The sequence below is a fragment of the Penicillium verrucosum genome (assembly GCF_028828655.1).
Source record: "Penicillium verrucosum strain IBT 35672 chromosome Unknown utg000001l_segment0_segment0, whole genome shotgun sequence".
Classification (NCBI taxonomy): domain Eukaryota; kingdom Fungi; phylum Ascomycota; class Eurotiomycetes; order Eurotiales; family Aspergillaceae; genus Penicillium; species Penicillium verrucosum.
Window position 1 is genome coordinate 9810879 of NW_026643210.1, and position 21417 is coordinate 9832295.

General features: G+C 49.9%; 8 protein-coding genes across 8 annotated transcripts; 4 read left to right on the forward strand and 4 right to left on the reverse strand.

The window, feature by feature from the left end:
- Nucleotides 1–284: 284 nt before the first annotated feature.
- On the reverse strand, nt 285–2219 carry N7516_003570 (karyopherin alpha; the record flags this gene model as incomplete). Its single annotated transcript, XM_057216290.1, has 2 exons — nt 285–1706; nt 1983–2219. The coding sequence occupies 2 exons, from the start codon at nt 2217–2219 to the stop codon at nt 285–287; spliced, it is 1659 nt and encodes a 552-aa protein (XP_057078173.1).
- Nucleotides 2220–2600: 381 nt separating this feature from the next.
- On the forward strand, nt 2601–4506 carry N7516_003571 (uncharacterized protein; the record flags this gene model as incomplete). The annotated part of the gene is made up of 3 exons (XM_057216291.1): nt 2601–2858; nt 2912–3803; nt 3854–4506. The coding sequence occupies 3 exons, from the start codon at nt 2601–2603 to the stop codon at nt 4504–4506; spliced, it is 1803 nt and encodes a 600-aa protein (XP_057078174.1).
- Nucleotides 4507–4897: 391 nt separating this feature from the next.
- N7516_003572 (CCCH zinc finger protein) lies at nt 4898–6509 on the reverse strand (the record flags this gene model as incomplete). Its single annotated transcript, XM_057216292.1, has 4 exons — nt 4898–5769; nt 5823–6165; nt 6234–6377; nt 6435–6509. The coding sequence occupies 4 exons, from the start codon at nt 6507–6509 to the stop codon at nt 4898–4900; spliced, it is 1434 nt and encodes a 477-aa protein (XP_057078175.1).
- Nucleotides 6510–6964: 455 nt separating this feature from the next.
- Nucleotides 6965–7871, forward strand: N7516_003573 (putative translocon-associated protein, alpha subunit; the record flags this gene model as incomplete). The annotated part of the gene is made up of 3 exons (XM_057216293.1): nt 6965–7036; nt 7109–7530; nt 7592–7871. 3 exons carry the CDS (start codon nt 6965–6967, stop codon nt 7869–7871), a joined length of 774 nt encoding a protein of 257 aa, XP_057078176.1.
- Nucleotides 7872–8167: 296 nt separating this feature from the next.
- N7516_003574 (DNA 5'-adenosine monophosphate hydrolase) lies at nt 8168–9054 on the reverse strand (the record flags this gene model as incomplete). The annotated part of the gene is made up of 2 exons (XM_057216294.1): nt 8168–8919; nt 8979–9054. The coding sequence occupies 2 exons, from the start codon at nt 9052–9054 to the stop codon at nt 8168–8170; spliced, it is 828 nt and encodes a 275-aa protein (XP_057078177.1).
- Nucleotides 9055–9313: 259 nt separating this feature from the next.
- On the forward strand, nt 9314–13479 carry N7516_003575 (RNA helicase; the record flags this gene model as incomplete). The annotated part of the gene is made up of 3 exons (XM_057216295.1): nt 9314–9544; nt 9630–13146; nt 13217–13479. The coding sequence occupies 3 exons, from the start codon at nt 9314–9316 to the stop codon at nt 13477–13479; spliced, it is 4011 nt and encodes a 1336-aa protein (XP_057078178.1).
- Nucleotides 13480–14172: 693 nt separating this feature from the next.
- N7516_003576 (cyclin family protein) lies at nt 14173–16139 on the reverse strand (the record flags this gene model as incomplete). Its single annotated transcript, XM_057216296.1, has 4 exons — nt 14173–14415; nt 14470–15009; nt 15066–15935; nt 16128–16139. The coding sequence occupies 4 exons, from the start codon at nt 16137–16139 to the stop codon at nt 14173–14175; spliced, it is 1665 nt and encodes a 554-aa protein (XP_057078179.1).
- A 2971-nt stretch (nt 16140–19110) lies between these two features.
- Nucleotides 19111–21360, forward strand: N7516_003577 (putative C6 finger domain protein; the record flags this gene model as incomplete). Its single annotated transcript, XM_057216297.1, has 3 exons — nt 19111–19211; nt 19326–20100; nt 20170–21360. Coding segments are annotated over 3 exons (2067 nt in total), but the record flags the coding sequence as incomplete, so codon positions are not given.
- Between the last annotated feature and the right edge of the window lie 57 nt (nt 21361–21417).

Consider the following 21417-nt stretch of genomic DNA (forward strand, 5'->3'; position numbering starts at 1 on the left):
TGAAATCAAAAAAAAAAAAAGAAGAAGGGGGAAGTGAAATTCGTGACAAGGGAGGATGAGGGAATCAAATGAGCACCAGAAACTGTTTAGACGCAACGCCAAACCGAGAAGTAGCTTGGTCGAAGCGCACGAGAGGCGTCGACGCTGTATGCGAGCAACCTGGCCTCTCGGTAGCCAGTGGTGGCCCACCCATGCGAGGATACGCTGAGCGCAGCTTCGACGTTTGGTTTTGAAAAAAAAAGAAGATACAGAGGGGTAGATAGTGCATGGGAAAAGACAAGTCTTTACATATCCATGGTATCACCGCCGTTGCCGAAGTTGAAGCCACCAGGTTGCTGCTGGCCAGTGCCGAGAGAGAATCCGGTCTGGGTCTGTTGGGGAGCAAGCTCCTCAATGTCACCACCGGCCTCGTCCTCGTCGGAGAAGTACTTCTCGATGATGTTGTAAGCCTTCATGTAGATCTCCTCGTTGGCATTGTTCTGGCAATCGTGGATCTTCTCCATGCCACCAGCCTCTTCGATGAAGAGAGCGTAGCGGTTGACACGAGCCTCACCAGGTTGGCCAGTCTCCTTGTCCATGTCTCCGACCTTGAGGATGTTCTCAAGACCATCGAGAGCAACCTGGATGATCTTGTTGTCAGGGCAGGCCAGGAGATCACACAGGGGCTTGATGCATCCTTGCGAAACAAGGTAGCGGATCTGATCGGGCTTCTGAAGACCGCCGGAAGTGGCATTGGAGATAGCCCAGCAAGCCTCCTTGCGGGTCTTGAAGTCACCGTTGGCAAGCAAGTTGATGAGAGGAGCGATGATGCCAGCGTCGACGACTGCCTGGATCTGGCTGGAGTTACCAGCAGTGACGTTGGAGATGGTCCAGCAAGCTTCCTTGCGGATACCATCCTTGGTGGAGCTCAGGAGGGAGAGCAGAGCAGGGAGAGAGCCACAGTTGATGATGACCTGGGTCTGGACGTCATCACCAGTGACAATGTTACCCACAGAACGGAGGGCGGGGGTCTGGACAGAGGTAGAGGCGTGCATAAGGAGCTCCACCAGGCGACGGGGGATACCGGCCTCGATAACGGCCTGGATCTTGTCGTTGGCACCATCGGACAAATAAGAGATAGCCCAGCAAGCGTCAATCAGGACCTCGTCATCCAGCATGTAGATAAGCTTGGCAAGAACGGGGAGGGCAGGGGCAATGGTGTTCCAGTCAGGCTGAGGAGTCTTGCCACGGCAGAAGTTGCTAAGAGTCCAGGTAGCGTTGCGGAGCATGCTCAGCTTGCGGCCATCGTTGATGAGGTTAAGAAGGGGGCGCAGAGCACCGGCACCGAGAACAAAGTCACGGCAGTGAGGGCTGTCACCAGCAATGTTTCCAAGGGCCCACACGGCCTGTTCGCGGACATCGGGCTCAGGGCTGCTAAGCAACTCGACGAAGATGGGGACGGCACCAGCTTCGATGACAACCTGGGTCTGCTGGGCGGAGCCGGAGGCAATGTTGGTCAGGGCCCAGGCAGACTCAAACTGAACCAGGGTGTGAGGCGAGCGAAGGAACTCGACGAAACGGGCAACGACACCGGTCTCGATAACACGCTCGATAGGGGGGTTGCGCTCCTTGGAAAGCAGTTTGCGGAACTTGGTGGTGGCCTGAATCTGTTCCTCAACCTGATCGGAGAAAACACCCTTCACCATCTGGGGAAGCTCGACGTTGAGCTAAACAATCCATTATGTCAGCTTGGTAATTCTCACGATTTTTTTTTTTTTTTTTTGCAGTGGGGCGCGGGCTCGAAGATCCAAGTTGGAGGGGCTTCGTGGGCCATGGCAACAGGGCGGTGAAAAAATTCCTTGTTGATGATCGCATCATAAAAACAAAGAAATCTCAAAAGAACCCAGGAGCGTGGCAACCACACCCTGAGCTCATAGAAATTCAAATGCGAATGTAGAAAGGAATAAATTCAAAAAGATCAAAGAAAATTTCAAAAGACATACCTCGCTCTCAATAGCACTGGCCTCATCATCACTCTCAGTGGCGGCAGCCATGCCACCAACACCGATTCTACCATCCTGAGTTTGGATACCACGTCTCTTGGCCAAGTTCTCATCACGCTTAGCCTTGCGAATCTCAACCTGCTGTTCTTCACGGCGGCGGCGGAGCTCATCGGGCTTAAACTGGTTTTTGGCCTTGAACTGCGTGCGGCGATGTTCGGGAATGTAGCGTTCCGCCATGATGAAGATTGAAAAAAGAAATTAAGCGCGCCGCGGGGATTATGTGGTAGGTGATGTTGAGTGGGCGCGCTGGGGGGATGGAAGGAGAGTAGAAAGAAGGAAGAGGGAGAGATCTGATGTGGGGGAAGAAGACTTCTGTGGGAGGGGAAACGATACGATCACGTGATTATCGCATTTTATTTACATCCTCCGGTTTGGGACAACAAGCTCTTCCTCTTTGAGCTTTTGGATTTCTCCTTCTTTGGCAGTTCATTCATGGAAATCCCACTATTATGCATATTCCTTAAAAAAAAGGTACATATTTTCTGAGCTGGTTTGTACTATCTCATCGGGAGCTTGCAGCACGTCTAACCTAAGCTCTTCTTCCTATCAACAAAAGACATGGCTTCAGGTGATCTAGTGGATATTACCACTGCTTGTTCTTCCCAAGGAAATTTCAATGTCCTAGGAGTGGTGGTTGATACTCTACCACTCTTTCGGACCAGAGGCTCGTCGGCATGCATCACATTTACCCTCAAAGACTGTGATTTTGATGGACCCACCTGGCGAGGTGGTCTCAAAGTCAAATATTTCAATGATGACGAGAGTCATCTTCCCAGTGTCAAGCTCAACGATGTAGTACTACTACGAAATATCCGGGTAAGTGGATTTAACATGTATATAGCAGTAACTAGTAAGCTGATACGATTCAGGTGGCAATTTACCAGAACAAACCAACAGGGGTTGTTTCTCAGCAATCCCAAGTGTCCTGGGTTATTTTCCGACCAGAACCAAGTTTGAGTTCCAGCCCATTCATCATCAGTGGTCCTATTCCTTTCGAGCCAAGTTTGAAGGAAAAGGACCAGGCACAATCACTCCTGGATCGCGTAGCTGCGGAGGGAATCTCTTTGCAACAACCCACGTCGTCCAGTGTATCCACCTTTCGGCAATCTTCTCATGTTCAGGCCTCCACTCCAGTCCCGTCATCTGGAGGGTTACCATGTGTTCCTATTCGATCTGCAAAGGTTCGCCTTTTGTGTCAGTTACTTGGCCAAGTTGTGAGCCTCAATACTTATGACAGCGAGAAATGTCAATTATATTTCACCGATTTTACTGAAAACGAGGAGCTTGTCAACTACAAGAAACCCGGAGAAGAGGATGATGAATCGGGTCCTGAAGGCGACCGATTTAATTATGTACAGAAGACAAAGAACTGGCCCGGCCCATGGGGCAAATTGACCATTCAAGTGACTTTATGGGAGCCGCATGCCACCTATGCTCGAGAACACCTCAAGGCGGGTGACATCGCTCTATTAACCTATGCCCGCATCAAGGAAGGCCGTGGTGGCCTGGAAGCTTCCGTTCATGAAGATAGACGATTCCCGGAGAAGGTCCATGTCCGGAAGATGAATGATGGCAGTGACGAGCGTGTACAAGAATTGATGAACCGTCGAACCGAATATTGGAAGATCCATGGCGAACCCAAGCCAGATACCAAAAAGGCCAAAAAAAGGAACAAGAGAGTCGAGCAGAAAAAGGAGGCTCGGAGAGAAGAAGGCCAACTGACCATGCCAGCAGCATCACGAATTAAATTGAATCAACATGGTGAGTTGAGTATCTACCGGAGAGAAGCGCATTAGCTGATAAAAGTTTAGTCAAAACACGAAATTACACAGTGCCTACTCTCCCTCTCGAGAAGATTTTGTTAGCAGAAACTCACATGAACAATGCTCCAGGGGGCGTTGTCTACCAGCTTCCCTTTCAAAACGTCAATTATCACTCTCAAGTCCGAGTGGTTGATTTCTTTCCCCCAAGGGTAGAAGACTTTGCAGTTCAAACCACTAGCGCTCCCTTGTTCGGCAATCAGAATGGTGCCACCGAGCCTAAATTTGGCTGGGAATGGCGGTTTTGTCTTCTTGTGGAGGGAGTTGAACCCAAACCTTCTAAACAACAGCCCCGAGAAGTGATGAAGCTCTACGTTTCCGGTCAAGATGGTGATTGTCTTCTTGATGATGATGCATTCAACCTCCGTGGCAACACGCGGAGACTAGAAGCGATAAAAGAGAAGCTTTTCCTCCTATGGGGCAATCTCGAAGAGGAAAAGTCGAAAGCCATAGCTTCTGGTCAACAAAGTTGGGGACCAGTAAAGTCGTGCCCATTCGAGTGTTGCATCAAGGAATATGGCGTTCGGTGCACCCATGGCAAAGACCCCAATGTCATGGATGTCGATGGCGAGGTATGCCCTCATCTTGGTTGTTTTGGATGGGAGAGACGATTTGCCATGTTCGGCACGACTATCCACACATGAATTGTGCATTCTTCAGTCTTGTAATACTATTAATTCAAATACCCCTAAATAAATGTTGTATGAATTGATCCTTTTATACTTATACAATTTTAAATCTCGAATCAATAGATAGATGGTTGAGTCTTTTGCGCCTGGAACCCTCTTTTTTCACCCGCATGGAAAGAAAGAAAACAACATGGAATTGTCAATGACTGTATAGCAAGCCTGCTCTCATGCACCGTCCATAACTCCCGAATTTTTGATAATGTCATGGGTGCTTCCCTTGAACCTTTTCACCCCGTGAAACCTCAAACCCGGTCACGCCGAACTCAAAGACAATATTTTAGGACCTTATTGCAGGTGCGAGAGGTTCAGATCTCCCGAGATGAGCATAAGATTGCCAGACGGCCGCTCAAATTTTCGTAACTTTGACAATGTTTGTGTCGATACCATGCGCCACGGGTTCAAAACGGCAGCTGTCGCCTCGGAAGCAAGTCTTTTTACCAGGCTCGCTCTGAGGGCAACGATGACCATAGATACACTCGACGTCATCACATTCTAGACCAAAGCGACAGGGTGTCATGCGAGCAATGGCAGACAGAATGTGCAGGTCTTGGCGGGATAATTTGCGATCATGGTCATGATAGCAATTCTCTTCATTAGGGCATTCACCGAGCAAGAAATGATAATTGCAAAGCTTGAGCTTCTTCAGTTTGTTAAGATCATCGCGAGGAATGCTCTTGAAGTCCAGCCGATCAACACGCTGACCATACTTATTTCGTTCCACCGTCTTGGGAGGGGCCGCACCAGGCACCTTGGACCGAACAACCTGGAAATCAGAAGACTCCGGTTTATTTGTCACCGGGGCCAATGGGGCGCCCAGATTTGACAGACTGGTGCTGGTTGAGGTTCGTGACAGTGGAGCAGGTGTTTGGAATTGCTGGGTTGGCGATGGTGTGAGTAAAGTCCGCGAAGGGATTGCGCTTTTCCAGGGAGCAGCCCAAGACGGTGCATTCGCTGCATTCGTTGCGCTCGGTGCAGTCAATGTCATCGGGGCAATCTTTGTGGTGCGGAAAACATCTGGGAACTGGGTGATTCGATAGTCCTGCTCTCGGAAATAATCAAATTCCTTCTCCAGTGGAAGACCCTCAACCAGCGAGACTCGGCCCTTATAATTCGCACCAGAAATGAGCTCTGTCAATGACCGGGCATATTCTTCATTGGAGGGACAGCCCAGGAAGAGTTGGTGGCAATGGCAGTTGTATAAGTAAAGCTTGAATGCCTCTGGAGGGAGCGAATCAGCAACGGTTTCTGTCATGTCAGGTTGCACCACATACCCTTGATTTTATCATGCGCTTTGTTTTTGCCAGTTCCAACATCCACAATTTCGAAGAACGATGCGCTCTCATTGAATCCACGAATAAATTCACTGATTGTGGATGCCTCTAGGGCGATTCCACCCCGGATGTAAGTCTCCATAAGTCCCTTCACATTAAGATAGATCTTGGTCATTATCTTCGGCTCGGTGAGCGTGGAAAGAATTGTCGTCACATAGCCTTGGAGAGATTTCCAGAGCTGTTTGGCCGCATTTCGTCCGCCCTGTTCTCCTAGTTGCAGAAATTCGTCCTTGAATATTATTCCTTCGCCGTCTAAAAGCAACACAACGAATGGTTCGCGGTCCTGGAAGGGGTGGAAAAAGAGGATATGTTAGCCTGAGCTTAGACGATGCGTCCACAGCTGTTGCTCACCATCATTTTCTTGACAACCGATATCTGGTCCATCAGCTCCATCTCATGCACCTGAACCTCACGATTGAACCGGGTTTCACGTTCGTGGTCGAGTTTCTCTTGTTGGAAGGAATTCTCTAGGGTGGTCACACGTTGAAGGAGTTCCTAAATCATGAATCTTGTTAGATATGAATCAGAGATCAAGGGAGGAATTGTTGGTACCTCAATGAAGTCATTCTTCTGTTGGTCCAGCGCGCTTAACTGGCGATAGCGCTCTAAATAAGCTTGGGTTGCCATTTTTGTAGATCAATAAGTATCGTTTAAAGATCCGAAAAGGGTTGGAATTGCGAAGAAGATGAATGCGACAAAAGAAGATAAGGAAGAAAGAAAAGTAAGGGAGAGAAGCAAGTTTCAAGTCCGATGAAAGCCAACAGGGAAATTCCGGTGGGCAAGCGCTTGCAGGAGGTGACAATCTAGAAGGCGCGTAAAGTGTTGAAATCACTATAATTCCCAATGATCAATGACCACCTCACTTTTATTAAATTAATTGATATAAGAGGAGAATTTATAGTCGTCGTCTTTGATTCAAATAAAAAAAATCAATCTAAGACCGCGGGTGTTATCTGGCTGAGTCAGCCCCCCGGTTTTGCATACGTGGAGCCAAATATTCCCCTTCACCTCATCTTGATCTTGACCTTTTCCCCGTTTCTACCTTCTCTTTCCCTTTTTTTTCTCTCTCTTCCGGTTTCAAGATGACTCGCTTTGGTTTCCTCTCTTTGGCTCTACTGTCTCTCCAGGCCTTTGTTGGCACCGGCTTTGCTGCTGTATGTCTCGATTTGTCTCGGGGACCACGTCGCATGACTCAATTGACTAATTGTTTGGTTTCGAACTTGTAGGATGCTGAGAACACTGAAGCAGATGTTCCCGCTCTGGCTGTCTCAGCCCAGGCTTCTTTCCCTGCTTCCGAGATCTTCGGTATCAAGCTTGTCAACGGTCACCCTACCCAGGCGCTGATCGCCATCTCCAACGATGAGCCGAACCCTATCACGGTGAACTTCGTCGGCGGTAGCCTTCGGAACCCCGATGACGAGGCCCAAATTGTCCGCAACTTGACGGCTACTCGTTATGCTCTCGAGGTTCCCGCTGGCGAGAAGGAGACAATCAGCTATAGCTTCGCTACCGAGATGCACCCCCAGGATCTCCGGTTGACTCTTTCCGCCATTATTTCGGACAGCGAGGGCCGCTTGGTTCCTGTCGTTGCCCACAATGGCACCGTTAGCATCGTGGAGGCGGATACCAGCATCTTCGACCCCCAGATGTAGGACACCCCCCTTTTACGTTGATCCTGCGAGGGCAATGGGACTAACAATTACCATCAGCATCTTCCTCTACTTCTTCCTGCTGGCCTGTGTCTCTGGCACCGGCTACTTCTTCTACACCGTTTGGGTCGCTCCCTACTTCCCCCAGAAGCGCAAGTCCGGAAAGACCAGCGAGAAGCGCACCCAGTCCAAGCGCGTTGAGACCCCAGTTGCCGAGGAGACTTCCACCGGCGCTGCGGTTTCTTCTACCAGTGCCTACAACGCTGATTGGATTCCCTCTCACCACATCAACCGCCCTGAGGCCCGCAAGGTCAAAGGCCGCTCTAAGGCCCGTGCGTAAATGCACACGTGACAGTCATATCCCGAGTGGAGGAAGGGGGACAGTTCTTCTCAATGGATACCATTGTCAGAGTTTTTGTCTAGTGTGAGGGCAGCATTGGACATGTGCTGGAAATGCACCAGTCACTGTTGCTTGTCACAAGGGACATGTATATCTATGAAATAGAAGATTTTGGCCTAGTTTAGCTTCTACGGATGCTAAACAGGATCACTTTTGGAGAGTTTAATCCATTGTAGTTATACCATGCTGTGCCTGTTTTGGCAGTACTGGTATATATTCACTAGCACACCGATCGTTCACAGTTTCTTCCATTCCTTAAACTCCTGCTCCAGATGTTGCTTCAATTCCGCAAACCGATTCCCAAATCCCCTGCTACAGCGCCAACAAGTAAAATCTCGCTTTAGATACCCCTGTTTCGTCGGATCCCGTCGCACATCATCTTCCGCCAGCGGGAAGTCCTCGATTGGCACGAAGAATGGTGTCGAAAAGCTATTGTAGTGTTTTCGGTGCTTCAAGCGATCGCTGTACCTATCCACCGATAATATGTGGACGTGTAAGTGGTTCATGGATGGGACAGCATGCACCCCGACCACGATATCCCGTTCCCAGTCCCGACCTTGCGGTAGCTCGTCCGGCGGCGGATCGGCGCTCAGCGCAGCCTGTCTCGCCTGTTCCTGCGCAGAGTCCTTCCCATATTTGCGTCGCAACTCGCCCGCTGCCAAATTGCGAAGTGTTCGGGTTTCGGCCTTCACCTTTTCTAGGAATTCGGCATCCTCAAACGCATCAAATGGATGCATGCGCGTTTTGGTCTGGTCGCGGGGAAGAAGGAGGAGGTGTAGCGATGACTTTGGGAACATGTCGTGGATCGCCACAAAGTCGTCATTGTGATAGACTACGACATCGGTAGCGTACGTCTCAGGCTTTGCAATGTAGGCGCCTAGCCCGTCGCGAGCCCCAAATACACTTTTGCCTTTGGCCGCATTGCGATCAGATGGGGCTTTAGGTGCGTGCTTGGATTGCTTGCTTTTGGGGGCCAGGAGTTCGGTAACTACCAAACCAACATGTCAGTCAAGTAGTTCTCAGTGACAAGGCTATAGGTATCATTACAGGCATTTCTCTTTTCCGATGTCCCAGCTTGCTCCTTTGGGTCACCCTTGCTTGGATTGGAGTGCTCCCCGGACATGATGGTTATTGTAGAAGTTTGACTCGTTGGTCACACGGTAGATATTAGCTGTAGCATTTCCTTTGAGCAACGAAATCCAATTCTCACATCAGTGGGCCGAGTAAGAGTACAAGACATGCGCGTGTTGGGAGTTAAGTCTCCCAGTGGTCCCTGCGCTCCTCCGTATGCTCCCCGCCACCCCAAAAGGGTTTAGTGCGGGTCGTTCTTTTGCCCGAAGCTCCAAAAGTTATCTTTTGCGCAAACACTCCTCATACACAAAATGCCACCTAAGAAGAAGGGCGATGGCAAGGGCGGCCCGAAGCCGGGTACGAAACAAGCCAAAGCTGTGGCAGAGAAAGCTGGCGAAGTGAAAAAGCAAGTGCCGGAGGAGCCCAAGAAACCCTCCGTGAAGGATGTCATTGGCGGCGCATCGTGGACAGGGAAGCTACCAGTCAATATGCTGGCGGAGCACTGTCAGAAGCAAAAATGGGAAAAGCCCGAGTACAGCATGGTATTCAAATCTCCCCGTGGCACTCGTCACATGTCTACAAACACATATACCAAAGCCAGATGCTGATAAGGTGCGACAATTGCAGATTAAAACCGCCGACGGCTTTGTGTCAACCGTAACGATGAAGAAGATAGATCCCAAGACCAAGGAATTGATTGTGATCCCACCAATCAAGCTCCCTCCCTCCCATAGGCACCTCGCTGGGCAGCCAACAGCCCTCGAAGCGCGCCATTTCGGTGCAGCGTTTGCTTTATTCCGAGTATGCAATATGCGCAATATTCATATGATGATGCCTCCAACGTATAAGAAATTGTGGAAGGAGGAGTTTGGAGAAATTAAAGCAGCAGAGACTCGGGAAGGCAAGGGCTGGATGTACGAGGCAGATCCATTCCTAGCCAAGCAAGAAAGAGAGAGTGCGGCCGCCGATTTGGCAAAGAAGCGATCAGATCGTGAAAAAGCACAGGCAAAAGAGAAGGCCTCAAATGTGGAATTAGGGCTAGGGAATGGAGATGCCAGGAGTAAACGTATCTGGTCGCAAGCACCCAAGGTGGATATGGGCACACGAATTCGACGAGATATCGAAGGCCTTTTGCGGCAACACACAGTTTGGAACCCATATGGCGTGAAGATCTCGGAAACCCAAAAGAAAGCCATTGCAGATGAATTCACCGGTCTAGGGTTCCGTCGCAGCCATGTGGAAGAAGCTACAGCAGAATGCAAAGACCGCGAAGAGGTCTTGGAGTGGCTTCTTATCTATGTTCCTGATGATGACCTCCCACGCTGGTCTCTACCGGAAGGATATTCAGCTGGAGTCAGTCTTGGTTCTGGTGATCTCGCTCGTGAGGGTAAAATCAAACGGCTAGCATCCGTTGGCTATCCAGCTGATATGTGCTCGCAAATCTTGGACAGCAAGAATGGCGACGAATTGGCGGCTGCTGAGCAACTACAAGGCACTTTAGCCCATGGAACTCAATTCTCGGCCCCATCGGTGGCCGACGAAGACGAAGAGGCTTGGGCAGAAGAGGCGACTACGCTGGAGGCCATCTTCGGTGACCGTTATCACCGCATATCAGCCAAGGTCTGTGAGATCAATAGCGAGGCATCGGACATTCCATCAAACACAATCTTCCGCTTCCAAAAGCCCACCGCTCACTATCCAACCACCCCTCCTGTCATATCAATCCAGGCCAAAGGCGTCCCAGCTTATATACGCCTTAGTGCGATCCGTCGGGCAGTACAGTATGCAGAGGAAAACTTTACGGGTGAATCTATGATTTTCAACATTATGGACTGGCTGGAGGTCAACCTGCCGAGTATCATGGAGAATCCGGGTAAATTGCGAGAGATCTCCTCTGTGACTGCTTCGTCGGCACCTGAGACTCACCAAATTCCTGTGCGTTCGGCTCGAAAGAATCGCAGAGGTATTGACTGGAAGGTCGACTCGGAACGAAGCTTGGCGATCCGAGATGCTTGGGAAGCCAAACAAGATACTGTGCCGCAGGTCGAGATGACACGGAAAAGAAAAGCACTTCCTGCATGGAATATCCAACATGAAATTATCCACGCTATCAACTCAAACCAAGTGACTATCATCTCTGGTGAGACTGGTAGTGGTAAAAGTACGCAATCCGTACAGTTTGTTCTGGACGACATGATCCAGCGAGGACTGGGCGGCGCCGCCAACATCATCTGCACGCAACCACGACGAATCTCGGCCCTGGGTCTTGCCGACAGAGTTAGTGATGAGCGATGCGCAGTAGTCGGTGATGAAGTCGGATATGTGATCCGAGGCGAGTCGAAAGCCAAGCCTGGTTTAACAAAGATTACCTTCGTGACTACCGGTGTCTTGCTGCGCCGGATCCAATCGGGTGGCGATGCTGATGGCAACGTCGCAAGCTCCCTCGCAGACGTATCGCACGTGGTGGTCGACGAAGTCCACGAGCGAAGTCTGGATACAGACTTCTTACTGGCGCTACTGAGGGATGTTCTAAATTACCGCAAGGACCTGAAAGTTATTCTCATGAGTGCCACCCTCGATGCTGGCATCTTCATGAGATACTTTGGCAGTCAGAGATCTGTTGGACTGGTGAACATTCCCGGCCGAACATTCCCTGTCGAAGACTACTACTTGGATGACGTTATTCGGTACACATCATTTGCGCCAGAACTTGCCGAGGAATATGAAGATGAGGAAGAACTCCCTCGGGGTGAAGGAACACTTGGAAAAGCCCTGCGGAGCTTGGGTATGGGAATCAATTACGATCTGATTGCAGCAACTGTTGAATACATCGATGCTCAGCTAGGAAACCAGCCAGGAGGCATCTTGATCTTCCTCCCTGGTACTTTAGAGATTGATAAGTGTCTGAACGCAGTCAAAAGGATTCCTGACATGCATCCTCTGCCATTGCATGCCTCCTTACTCCCGGCCGAACAACGACGAGTATTCCAGAGCGCACCAAGAGGAAAGAGAAAGGTCATTGCGGCTACAAACGTCGCAGAAACCTCAATCACAATCGAGGATGTTGTTGCTGTCATTGACACTGGTCGAGTCAAGGAAACGAGCTATGACCCCAAGGACAACATGGTCCGTCTCCAAGAGGTTTGGGCATCACAGGCCGCCTGTAAACAGCGTCGTGGTCGAGCAGGCCGTGTCCGCGCAGGTATCTGCTATAAGCTATACACCCGCAAAGCCGAATCAAACATGGCCCCACGACCAGACCCAGAAATCCGCCGTGTTCCCCTAGAGCAGTTGTGTCTATCCGTGAAATCCATGAAAGGTATCGAGGACGTCGCCACCTTCCTAGCCAACACCATCACTCCACCAGAAAGCATAGCTGTCGAAGGTGCACTCAACTTCCTGCATCGTGTAGGCGCTCTAGACCACGACAGACTCACAGCCCTAGGATGCTACCTCTCCATGATTCCCGCAGACCTCCGCTGCGCCAAGCTCATGATCTACGGTTCCATCTTCGGCTGCATGGAACCCTGCCTCACAATCGCAGCCATGCTAACAGTCAAGAGCCCCTTCGTCTCACCACGCGAGAAGCGTGACGAAGCAAACGCAGCTAAAGCAAGCTTCTCCCGCGCCGGCGACGGTGATCTCCTCACCGATCTCTCAGCATACCAGGCCTGGTCCGAGCGAACCCGCGCCCAGGGCGGCTACTGGGGCACCCAATCATGGTGTGTGGCCAACTTCCTCTCCCATCAGACGCTGCGCGATATCTCCTCGAACCGTGCGCAGTTCATCACCTCCCTCAAAGACGCCGGCATCCTGCCAATCCATTATTCCGACACGTCGGCTTCGGCCTGGAACCGCAATGCAGCCAACCGCAACTTGATCCGCGCCCTTGTTGCTGGAGCCTTCCAGCCGCAGGTCGCGCAGATTTCATTCCCAGATAAAAAGTTTGCCAGCTCCGTTACCGGCACCGTCGAGGTGGATCCGGATGCTCGCACTATCAAGTACTTCAATCAGGAGAACGGTCGTGTCTTCATTCACCCCAGTTCCATCCTCTTCTCTGTGGCCGGTTACCCTAGTTCCGCAGCGTATCTCAGTTACTTTACCAAGATGGCTACCAGCAAGGTCTTCATCCGCGATCTCACCCGTGAGTTACTTCTCTTCTATCCCTCGAAATATTAACTTCTAACATTGCTTTTTTTTCCCCTTCCTTACAGCTTTCAACGCATACTCCCTCCTTCTTTTCTGCGGCTCTATAGAACTTGACACTGTGGGTCGCGGACTAGTCGTAGACGGCTGGCTCCGTCTACGCGGTTGGGCCCGGATCGGCGTGCTTGTTTCACGGCTTCGTACCATGCTGGATGAGGCTCTCACGGAGCGATTTGATAATCCTTCGGTAGTATCCGATGGCAGCAGTCTTGGTGATAGAGTGATTGAGGCTGTCAAGAAGTTGATTGAGTTTAATGGGCTTGATCAGTGATCTGCATAGGCATGGTTTCGGGTTGAAAAAAGATATGCAGCACATACATCATCTTAGATGGGAAGATAATCGAAATGATTTACGAAAGATATCCGTTCATCTGTACTACCTAGATTGTTATTCCGTTGGTTGTTGATTGTAAGATATGAAGTCATATTCGACTATTACCTACTACAGTACAACATACAGGGTGGCACAGAGCCAGTCAGGTGACTTGTGTAGATAGAGAGTGTATCAACGGTTAACCCAGCTACCACCACTAAGCTGTTTTCCCCAGAAAACAGAAAAGAAAAGAAAAGGCACTTAGAACGCCCGGCGAGAAACAGATCATCGTCAACGCCTTCCGATCATTTACTCTCATGTTCGGAAAATGGTGACGTCAAGTCATCTCGTCGTCAGCCCAGTAGAGCTGGGAAGAAAATCAGGAAATCAAATGACAGAATGAAGGTGGTGAAAAGACTGAAATAATGTGCAAAACGCCATGCATAAGGGGAACCAACCCATTCGCCAGTTCACTCCGAAAGAAGAAGGAAAGAAAAAAAAAAAAAAAAAAGAACGCCCATGTTGACGGAAAGAAAAACGAGAAATAAGTTTAGAGATCGTGGATGGTGGTGAGTACCAGCAATCATGAAAGCCAGCTTTGCATGGTATCTGCAAACCACCGGGGTATTAATTCGAGGAAAGGGAAAGGGATTAGAAGTTTGCATAGCCGTCCAAGCGATCTGGATCATTTAGATCCGAGGCCTTGGGCAAAACGAAGTCCGCGGCAAGCTCTGCTTCAACAAACATTGAAGCACGCTTGTAGCGACGATCCGAATACTTTGCAAAGACGGCGGAATGGTGACGGCGAGGGTTCTCACAGCAGTCCATCAGGGTGCTCAGCACCGGAATCAACTGGGAATACAAGTAACCACTGTAAAGAGCGTGTGCCGGTGTCTATTGCTGAATGTTAGCAGTGTGGTAACAGAGTAAATGAAGAGGCGGACATACCCAGCTGCCCTTGTTAAGCAGCATACGAGACAGGCAATGGGCACCGGCGGCAATAAAGCTGGGGGGAGTGCAGACAAAGCGCTCATCCATAATAGCCAGCTCCAGGAAGTACTTGGCAACCGTACGAGTTTCAAGATCATATTCATCAGCCTTGCTAGTGCGGCGAAGGAAGCTCATAGGACCAGGCCATCCAAGGTCAAAGTCGAGAATGGTGAGCATGAATCGTTCTGCCTTCAGAATCTCGTCGACAGAATATCCACTGTCAACCATATAAACGATCTCTTGCACAGAAGGGGCTGTGATCTCCTCGAACTTTGCAGCGATGAAAATCGCGGTCGCACCAACAAGCTGCAACTTGCCCATAGAAACCACCTTGTACGACAAGAAACGGTCGATGTAGTTGACGGTGAGAAATAGAGTCTCAGGGAGCAAATTGAAGCGCTGGTGAACTTGAACAAGCCAGTCCATCAGAACCGAACGCATCGACCACTGGAGTTCACTTTGACGGGCCATATAGTCGGCGACCGGAAGCATCTGGATCTACAGATTTGGTTAGTTCAAACTGGTTATTAGCCATTGTAGGAGTAAAAACACACCTCTTTCTTCCTTAAATGAAGGAAGATCTCGTCGCCGTACTCCGCAACCATGGTCGGATCCAACAGCTCCTCGTCGATCTCTTCCTGCGTTCGTTCCCTTTCCACAATTTCTTTCGCCCGGAACATCTCACGAGTAGTCACACTAGTCATGTATGGATAAATGACGGTGGTTCCATCGGTGTTATCCACACGAGACGAGTAGATGGGTGCAACATGGTGCTCGGTGTCATCCCCATCCCATTCCTCGGGCTCTGATACCGTTGGCACGGCTTCCTCGACATGTGCGTGCTCTTTGAGATCTTCGGTCTCCGATACAGTGGCATCAGACTCCACGAGGCTGGCGATATCCACATTCAGCCCATGCGAAGGTTCCGCCACAATATTATTCGAGTGGTGCCCTTTCTCCGCTCCCTTGTGGTTGGCCTTGGTGGCCTCCGTATCTGTGTTGGTTTCCTTGGATGGGGGTTTCTCTGGGACAGTGTGCAGTTGGTCTTTGTATATGGCGTTGTTTCGCTTCGATTTGTATGCCGGTTGGGCTTTGCCGGCGGGGTTCATAGGTTTTGCTGTGGCAACGTTTTCAACAAGGCCCCTCGTTCCTGACAAGGTCATGCGGCGCTGGGCTGGCTGGGACAGCCCAGAAGCCTTGACCTCAGCTAGGGCAGGCTTTCCATTAACACCCGAGTCATCCCGGCCAGCCCGGTTCATGTCCTTGGTGTTGCTGACGTCGACAAAGGCGCGTCGACCAGCATTGTTTTGGGCCATCATACTCAGGGCAGGGCTGGACTTGTTCCGTTGATGGATGACCTTGTGGTGTTGATTCAGCGATGAAGGTGGAACATTCTCGTCCCCAACGGCTCGGAAGCGCTGTGGCTATAATCTCAGTTAGTACCAATACCTCCAAGGTTAAGGATAAAGCAACTTCGAAAGCAAGAGTGGATAAATACATGATATTGATATCGAACGCAACGTTTGCTTTTAACACGATCAACGCGATTAACGCGATCAACGCGCGAATGAATCACAGAATGGGGAAAACGAAAGGAAAGAGATAAATAGACATACCTTTGCATCCATTATTACGAATAACGAAGTTGCAAGACGGTGCGCGGTCTAATCTTCGAAGTTGGAAAAGAGGTGTTGTTTACTTTTTGCTCAGTTGGGACGCTGAGTTGCCCTGCGTGATTGGTCGACCCAAGCAAAATAAACAGCGTTTCAGACCCGCTCCTTCTCGATGTATCCCAGTTCGTGTTCGTCAATCAACGTCAATCAACGTCACTTTCGAACGTTTGTTGTCTAGGCGAAAACGTAACTTCAGAGAACTGGGTAAACAAAAAGGAACGAATGAGTACTGAAGTGATACCGCGACGAAGGGAGATTTTGTTGTCCCTTGTTCCTGAAGATATTCCTTGTTGACAATGTACGCTATTCCTCAATGGGAAGGAAGCTACGGTCGAGCACGCCTTCCTATTGTGCAAACCGCCACTGCCCTAACTAGTTATGTTGTACGTATGTAGTATATATGTACCTAGGTATATTCCTACCTCGTCTTTCTACCTATGTAGTAGGCTCAAAATTTATTAAAATTTATTTACACTGTATGAAGGAACCTCGGGAGAAATATCTGGGTTTATTTGAGCCCGATTTCGAGGCATTCCAGTTGAAGATTCGGAGTAGGTCTATCAACCCAAGTAGATCTATAAGACAGAACATGACGCGTCTAAGTAGCTTCGAGTCTTGTAGCCTTGTTCAGTTCTAGGGCTTTGGTTTTATACATTGTTTTCTTGTAGGGAGAGTAACTATGTAATGCATTTACTTGTCAAATGAAGTTTGGAACTTCCCGAAGTCGGGACTCGGGTCGTTGATACAGGGTTAAATGTTTGTTCTGTTTGTATACAATTGCATTGTTTGTTGTATATTTGACGTCATTAACCTTATCGGCGCGTCTCCTTCGACGTCCATTGAACATCATTTTTCATTAATAAACATCCCAGATTTAATAAAAAAGCAAGAAAATTTATCTACAACTATATTCACCAATAATACATCGTTTCCGACAATCATATCTCAAAAACATTTATATTTGCGAGTGCAATCGCCCTTTTATACCATGATCTAGATCGGACGCGCTATCTACACGAGACCACGTGAGAGCCACACCGCCGTCACAAGAGGTGGGACACCCGGAATCAAGCGGTTCCTGTTTGGCAGCTTTGTGATCAACCGAAACCCACTCCTATCATTGCGAACGGTCGTCGGCCTTTTCTGTCTTGCCAGGTGATGCGGGGCTTCAAAATCAGAAGAAATGGGTAGTTTCGGAGTAAATTATATATGGTGTTGTAGACAAATACCCACGTTCTCGGATCCGATGATCTTCATCGTCAATTCATATATCCAAAGGACCTTTTGCGCCCAGTCTCTCTCTCACTCAGCATCACCGCCTGACTCCACCAAGGAGAAATGTTGCCCCCCTTTTCATCGGCTATTTTCTTAAGAAATCAATAGAACTGTGGAAACACGGATTTGGTATATTCCGATCTCCCCTTCTGTAGCCAAGTTCCAAGGAGCGAGGAATGCTCTGTAACGCCGATGCGGGATTCCCTTTTTAACCTTCTTACGTAGGTCCGAGGAGGGGTAAATCCAAGTTGCAGATCATGCGAGACAACTCCGTAGAGTCATGCGATATTATGAAAGGGGTTATTTTGGGAATTGAAATGACTTGATTTCTTTCGGTGATATCCTTTTCGGCTGAGTATAAATATCCAGGCAGGGTCCTAGAGGCGGATCAACAAAACATCTATCAATCACCGTACCCCAGCAATTTTGGTAATTGACCACACCATAAGTGTCGCGATATATAGTATTTTCCAATCCGCATAGCAAATGAGTAATGCGACAAGGGTGCTGGTTGGGAAACGACTGGACAATGTCAATTCCGTCCAAGCGCACACCTCCACAATAGACCGAAAAAGAAGGGTATGGGTTGCTACGTGGTCAAGCTAGGAAACTAGCTGCAAGCCCATAAATCTATTGGGCGCTATTTCTTTATCCCAATTTGCGCCCTTGGTCCTCGATACCCTAGATACCTGTAGCGACAGAGGTACCTAAAAGCTAGTTACCTGCTTTGTGTGAAGCGCTGCATCCTCCACCCCCCAACAGTCTTAGGTAGCCCACATTCGCTTACACTTCATCCCTAAAGATTCAAAGATCGGGTTATATTCTCAATTTCGTACATCATATGCAAGAAGGAGGGTTAGACAAAGTACTCCGTCACTCGGCGCAATGGCATCCGGCTTGCGACAGCTTTTTGCGCCTTTGCGAAAAGATATAGCATTAGGACGGTTTCACACATAGTTATTTTTTTCGATGCATAGAATAGTTCCAAATCAAATGAAGATTTTATATAGATTCATTAATGCCATGGAATGTGATGGCTGCTGCGATGGGCGCCGGAAGCGCAAATCGCCATGTCACCGACCCAGGTAGGCCGTTTTCTCGCTTTAGGTGAAACCATCGTACGCACCCACCTCAACCTTCTTCTTTCCATCCAACAACCCCTCGAACAGATCACCATCAGCGCTGTCAATAGTATTGGGTATGTGTCTCTACTCTTGTTCAATCCCACTTTTTACTCCCCTGACCCCCATTTCAATCCTGGAGATGCCACCGCTGACATAGCCTCAGCGCTTTGTAGAATCGACAATCCCCTCTCGACCTCGACCGAACCCATCCTTCGACCCTTCGCCCTGTCTTGGACAATCCAGATATCTGCGATACTGGAGACCTCTGTTTGAGTTGAATTAGGTGTGTTCAAGTCTCTCCATTCATTTCCGGGTCATCTCGCTTGCTTCCCCCAAAGCCCGCTCCCAAGGTCGGCCGGACTCGGTTAGCAATACATTCATCCATCATCTTTCAAAGACAAACCCCATCCTTATTGTATATTCGAGCACTTCGAACCACATTGTGTTAACCTCTGTGGTCCGTTTTCCTTCAGATTGCCCACGTTTTACCCTTCGAGTCGCTTCCGGCTCTTTGCGACTGCAGATTCCCCTCCTACCTCCATCGAAGGTTTTGCTTCGACGGTTTCTATAAATCAAGACCCGGGGGTGGTTCATCCACCAGCCTGATATTCCGAATTCAACAATTGTGGTAGGTTTGATGGATTCTTCCCTCTACACCTGCCCTTCCTCTGTGTCTTGCCATGGATCACATTCCCGCCCTCTACGGCACACAAGCAGTGGGTTGATGCAGTCTTTGGTATAGCAGTGGAGTATTCCTCAATTTGGAAAACTTTGATATGCAAGCGGTTCAGCGTGAAGGGCTCTCTGGCCTGGTCGAGCAGGCGGGTCTGGCAGACTCTGCCGCTGTAGGTCGAGACCTGTCGCTTAAAGGCCCAGCACCCAAGAATATCGCCTTTGAGTTGCTTCTCGATGAGAACTCCAAAGTCCGAGCTCGTATTCCGATGCGCGTGCAAATCTATCCTCATGATACCACGGATTCGATCGTCACAACGGTCAAAAATTTCTATGGAATATATGACGGTACTGCCAGCGGGGTCAGCTTCGAGGATGAACATGGGACCACCCTCATCGCAAGGTACGAGAATCTCAAGAACAATAGGACTGTATACGTACGAGTCATTCCCATTCAACCGTATGGGGATCACTTCTATAACGGTTACAATGTCGAGCCTCGCAAGCGGCCTAGTCTGGCAGAGCCTTTCCAGATGCTAGATGGAACAGCGCCAGTGTTGGATCAACCATCACGGCCAGCCTCTCGGCTTGCGAGAAAGCGCAGCACCTCTCCGTCGAGCCGGAGTCTTCGCAGCGCTTCTCAGCACAAGCCTTCCTCCCGCGCGGGCCACAAAAGCCGGGCCTCGAGCATCCATGGAGGTTTCCATGACGATGATGATGACTATAGCGATACCGAGAGCGCTTATGCTCGCCGGGCTCGCAATGAGCTCTTTGCTAGCTCTGATATTAGCATGGAGAATATACTGCAAGATGGTCGTCGCAAACGACCCAAGTTCGATAGCTCTGTGAGTGACTCATGCAAGAGGACTTTTCTTTTATTGAAGGCTTGTCACTAATCAGTCTGTCCCCATTAGGAGCTCCCTCTGTTTGTTCCTCCCCAAGTGCCCCTGACTACCTCCACCTCCTCCATCTCTCCCCAACGTCGATCGATTGGTCAGGAAGGCGCTGGGTCGCCTTTCGCACGCCCACCGCAACGCCCATATAGTTATCAGCATGCGCTTCCATCGCCGCAAAGCTATGGTCACAGCGAATATGGTGTGCAGTCGGGGCGTAATACAATTTATGCGACTCCCGTGGTTCCGGACCATGGAAATCGCATGCGCGACACGGGAGCCTATAGCAACTCGGCTAGCCGAGTGAGTGGTCCAGGTGTATTGCCTACACCTGACCCCACTATTGCAAGCTGCATCTCCGATGAGGATGTGGCGATGCAATTGATACGTTTGGGCGATGCATCCAATTTCTCTCATGGACGCACCTCTGCCTCGACATTGGACGATGCCTTCAGTGGTGCCGCTGATGCCGCCTCGTCCACCGGTGCTACCAGCGATGGGGAAGACTTTAGCGAGGACGAGAATGATTTGCCAGCTCGTCGCCAGAGGTTGGACTCAAGCCCAATGCTGCCGCCGGGAACCATCAAGCGTCACCTCAAGGGCTTGGATGACATCCTTCCCAGCGCCGATAGCAGCGACCACAGCTCGGATGGTGCAGATGATGGCATCAAAAGTGAAGCTGAGGAGGATATCCTTTACAAGGAGTTTGCACCCAAGGCAAAGAAGCCGAAGAGCCGCCCCACATCTTTCAAGGTTCGCAGCCAGAAGCCTGCGCCTAAGCAGAACAAAAGCAAGATTGCTATGCCAGCTCCTCGTAAATCATCTGAGAAGTCAGCTGCGCCTGTTCCACCTCTCAGCCCGGCGTCTTCACGAAAGGTGTCGGGTGGCTCGGTCAACTTCCAGCACCAGCTCGGTGCGGATGAGGAAGACCTTTCTACCAAGCCTCGCTGCCAGCGGTGCCGCAAGAGCAAGAAGGGATGTGACCGTCAGCGCCCCTGTGGACGTTGCAAGGATGCAGGAATTGGAATTGACGGATGTCTCAGTGAGGATGAGGGCAATGGCCGCAAAGGGCGTTACGGTCGCCATATGGGTGTCCCCGTGAAAAAGAACGGGGAAGAGATGGATGAAGACGAGGAGGAGTTTTCATTAGCGCCTGCGACCCCTCCTATCTCTTCGTCTATAGCAGACAAGAATAAGAAGCGGAAACGCTAGTGGGGCTGCAGGTTGCGTCTCGCGATCTCTAAGCGCTGATCTGTTTCGCACTTCCGA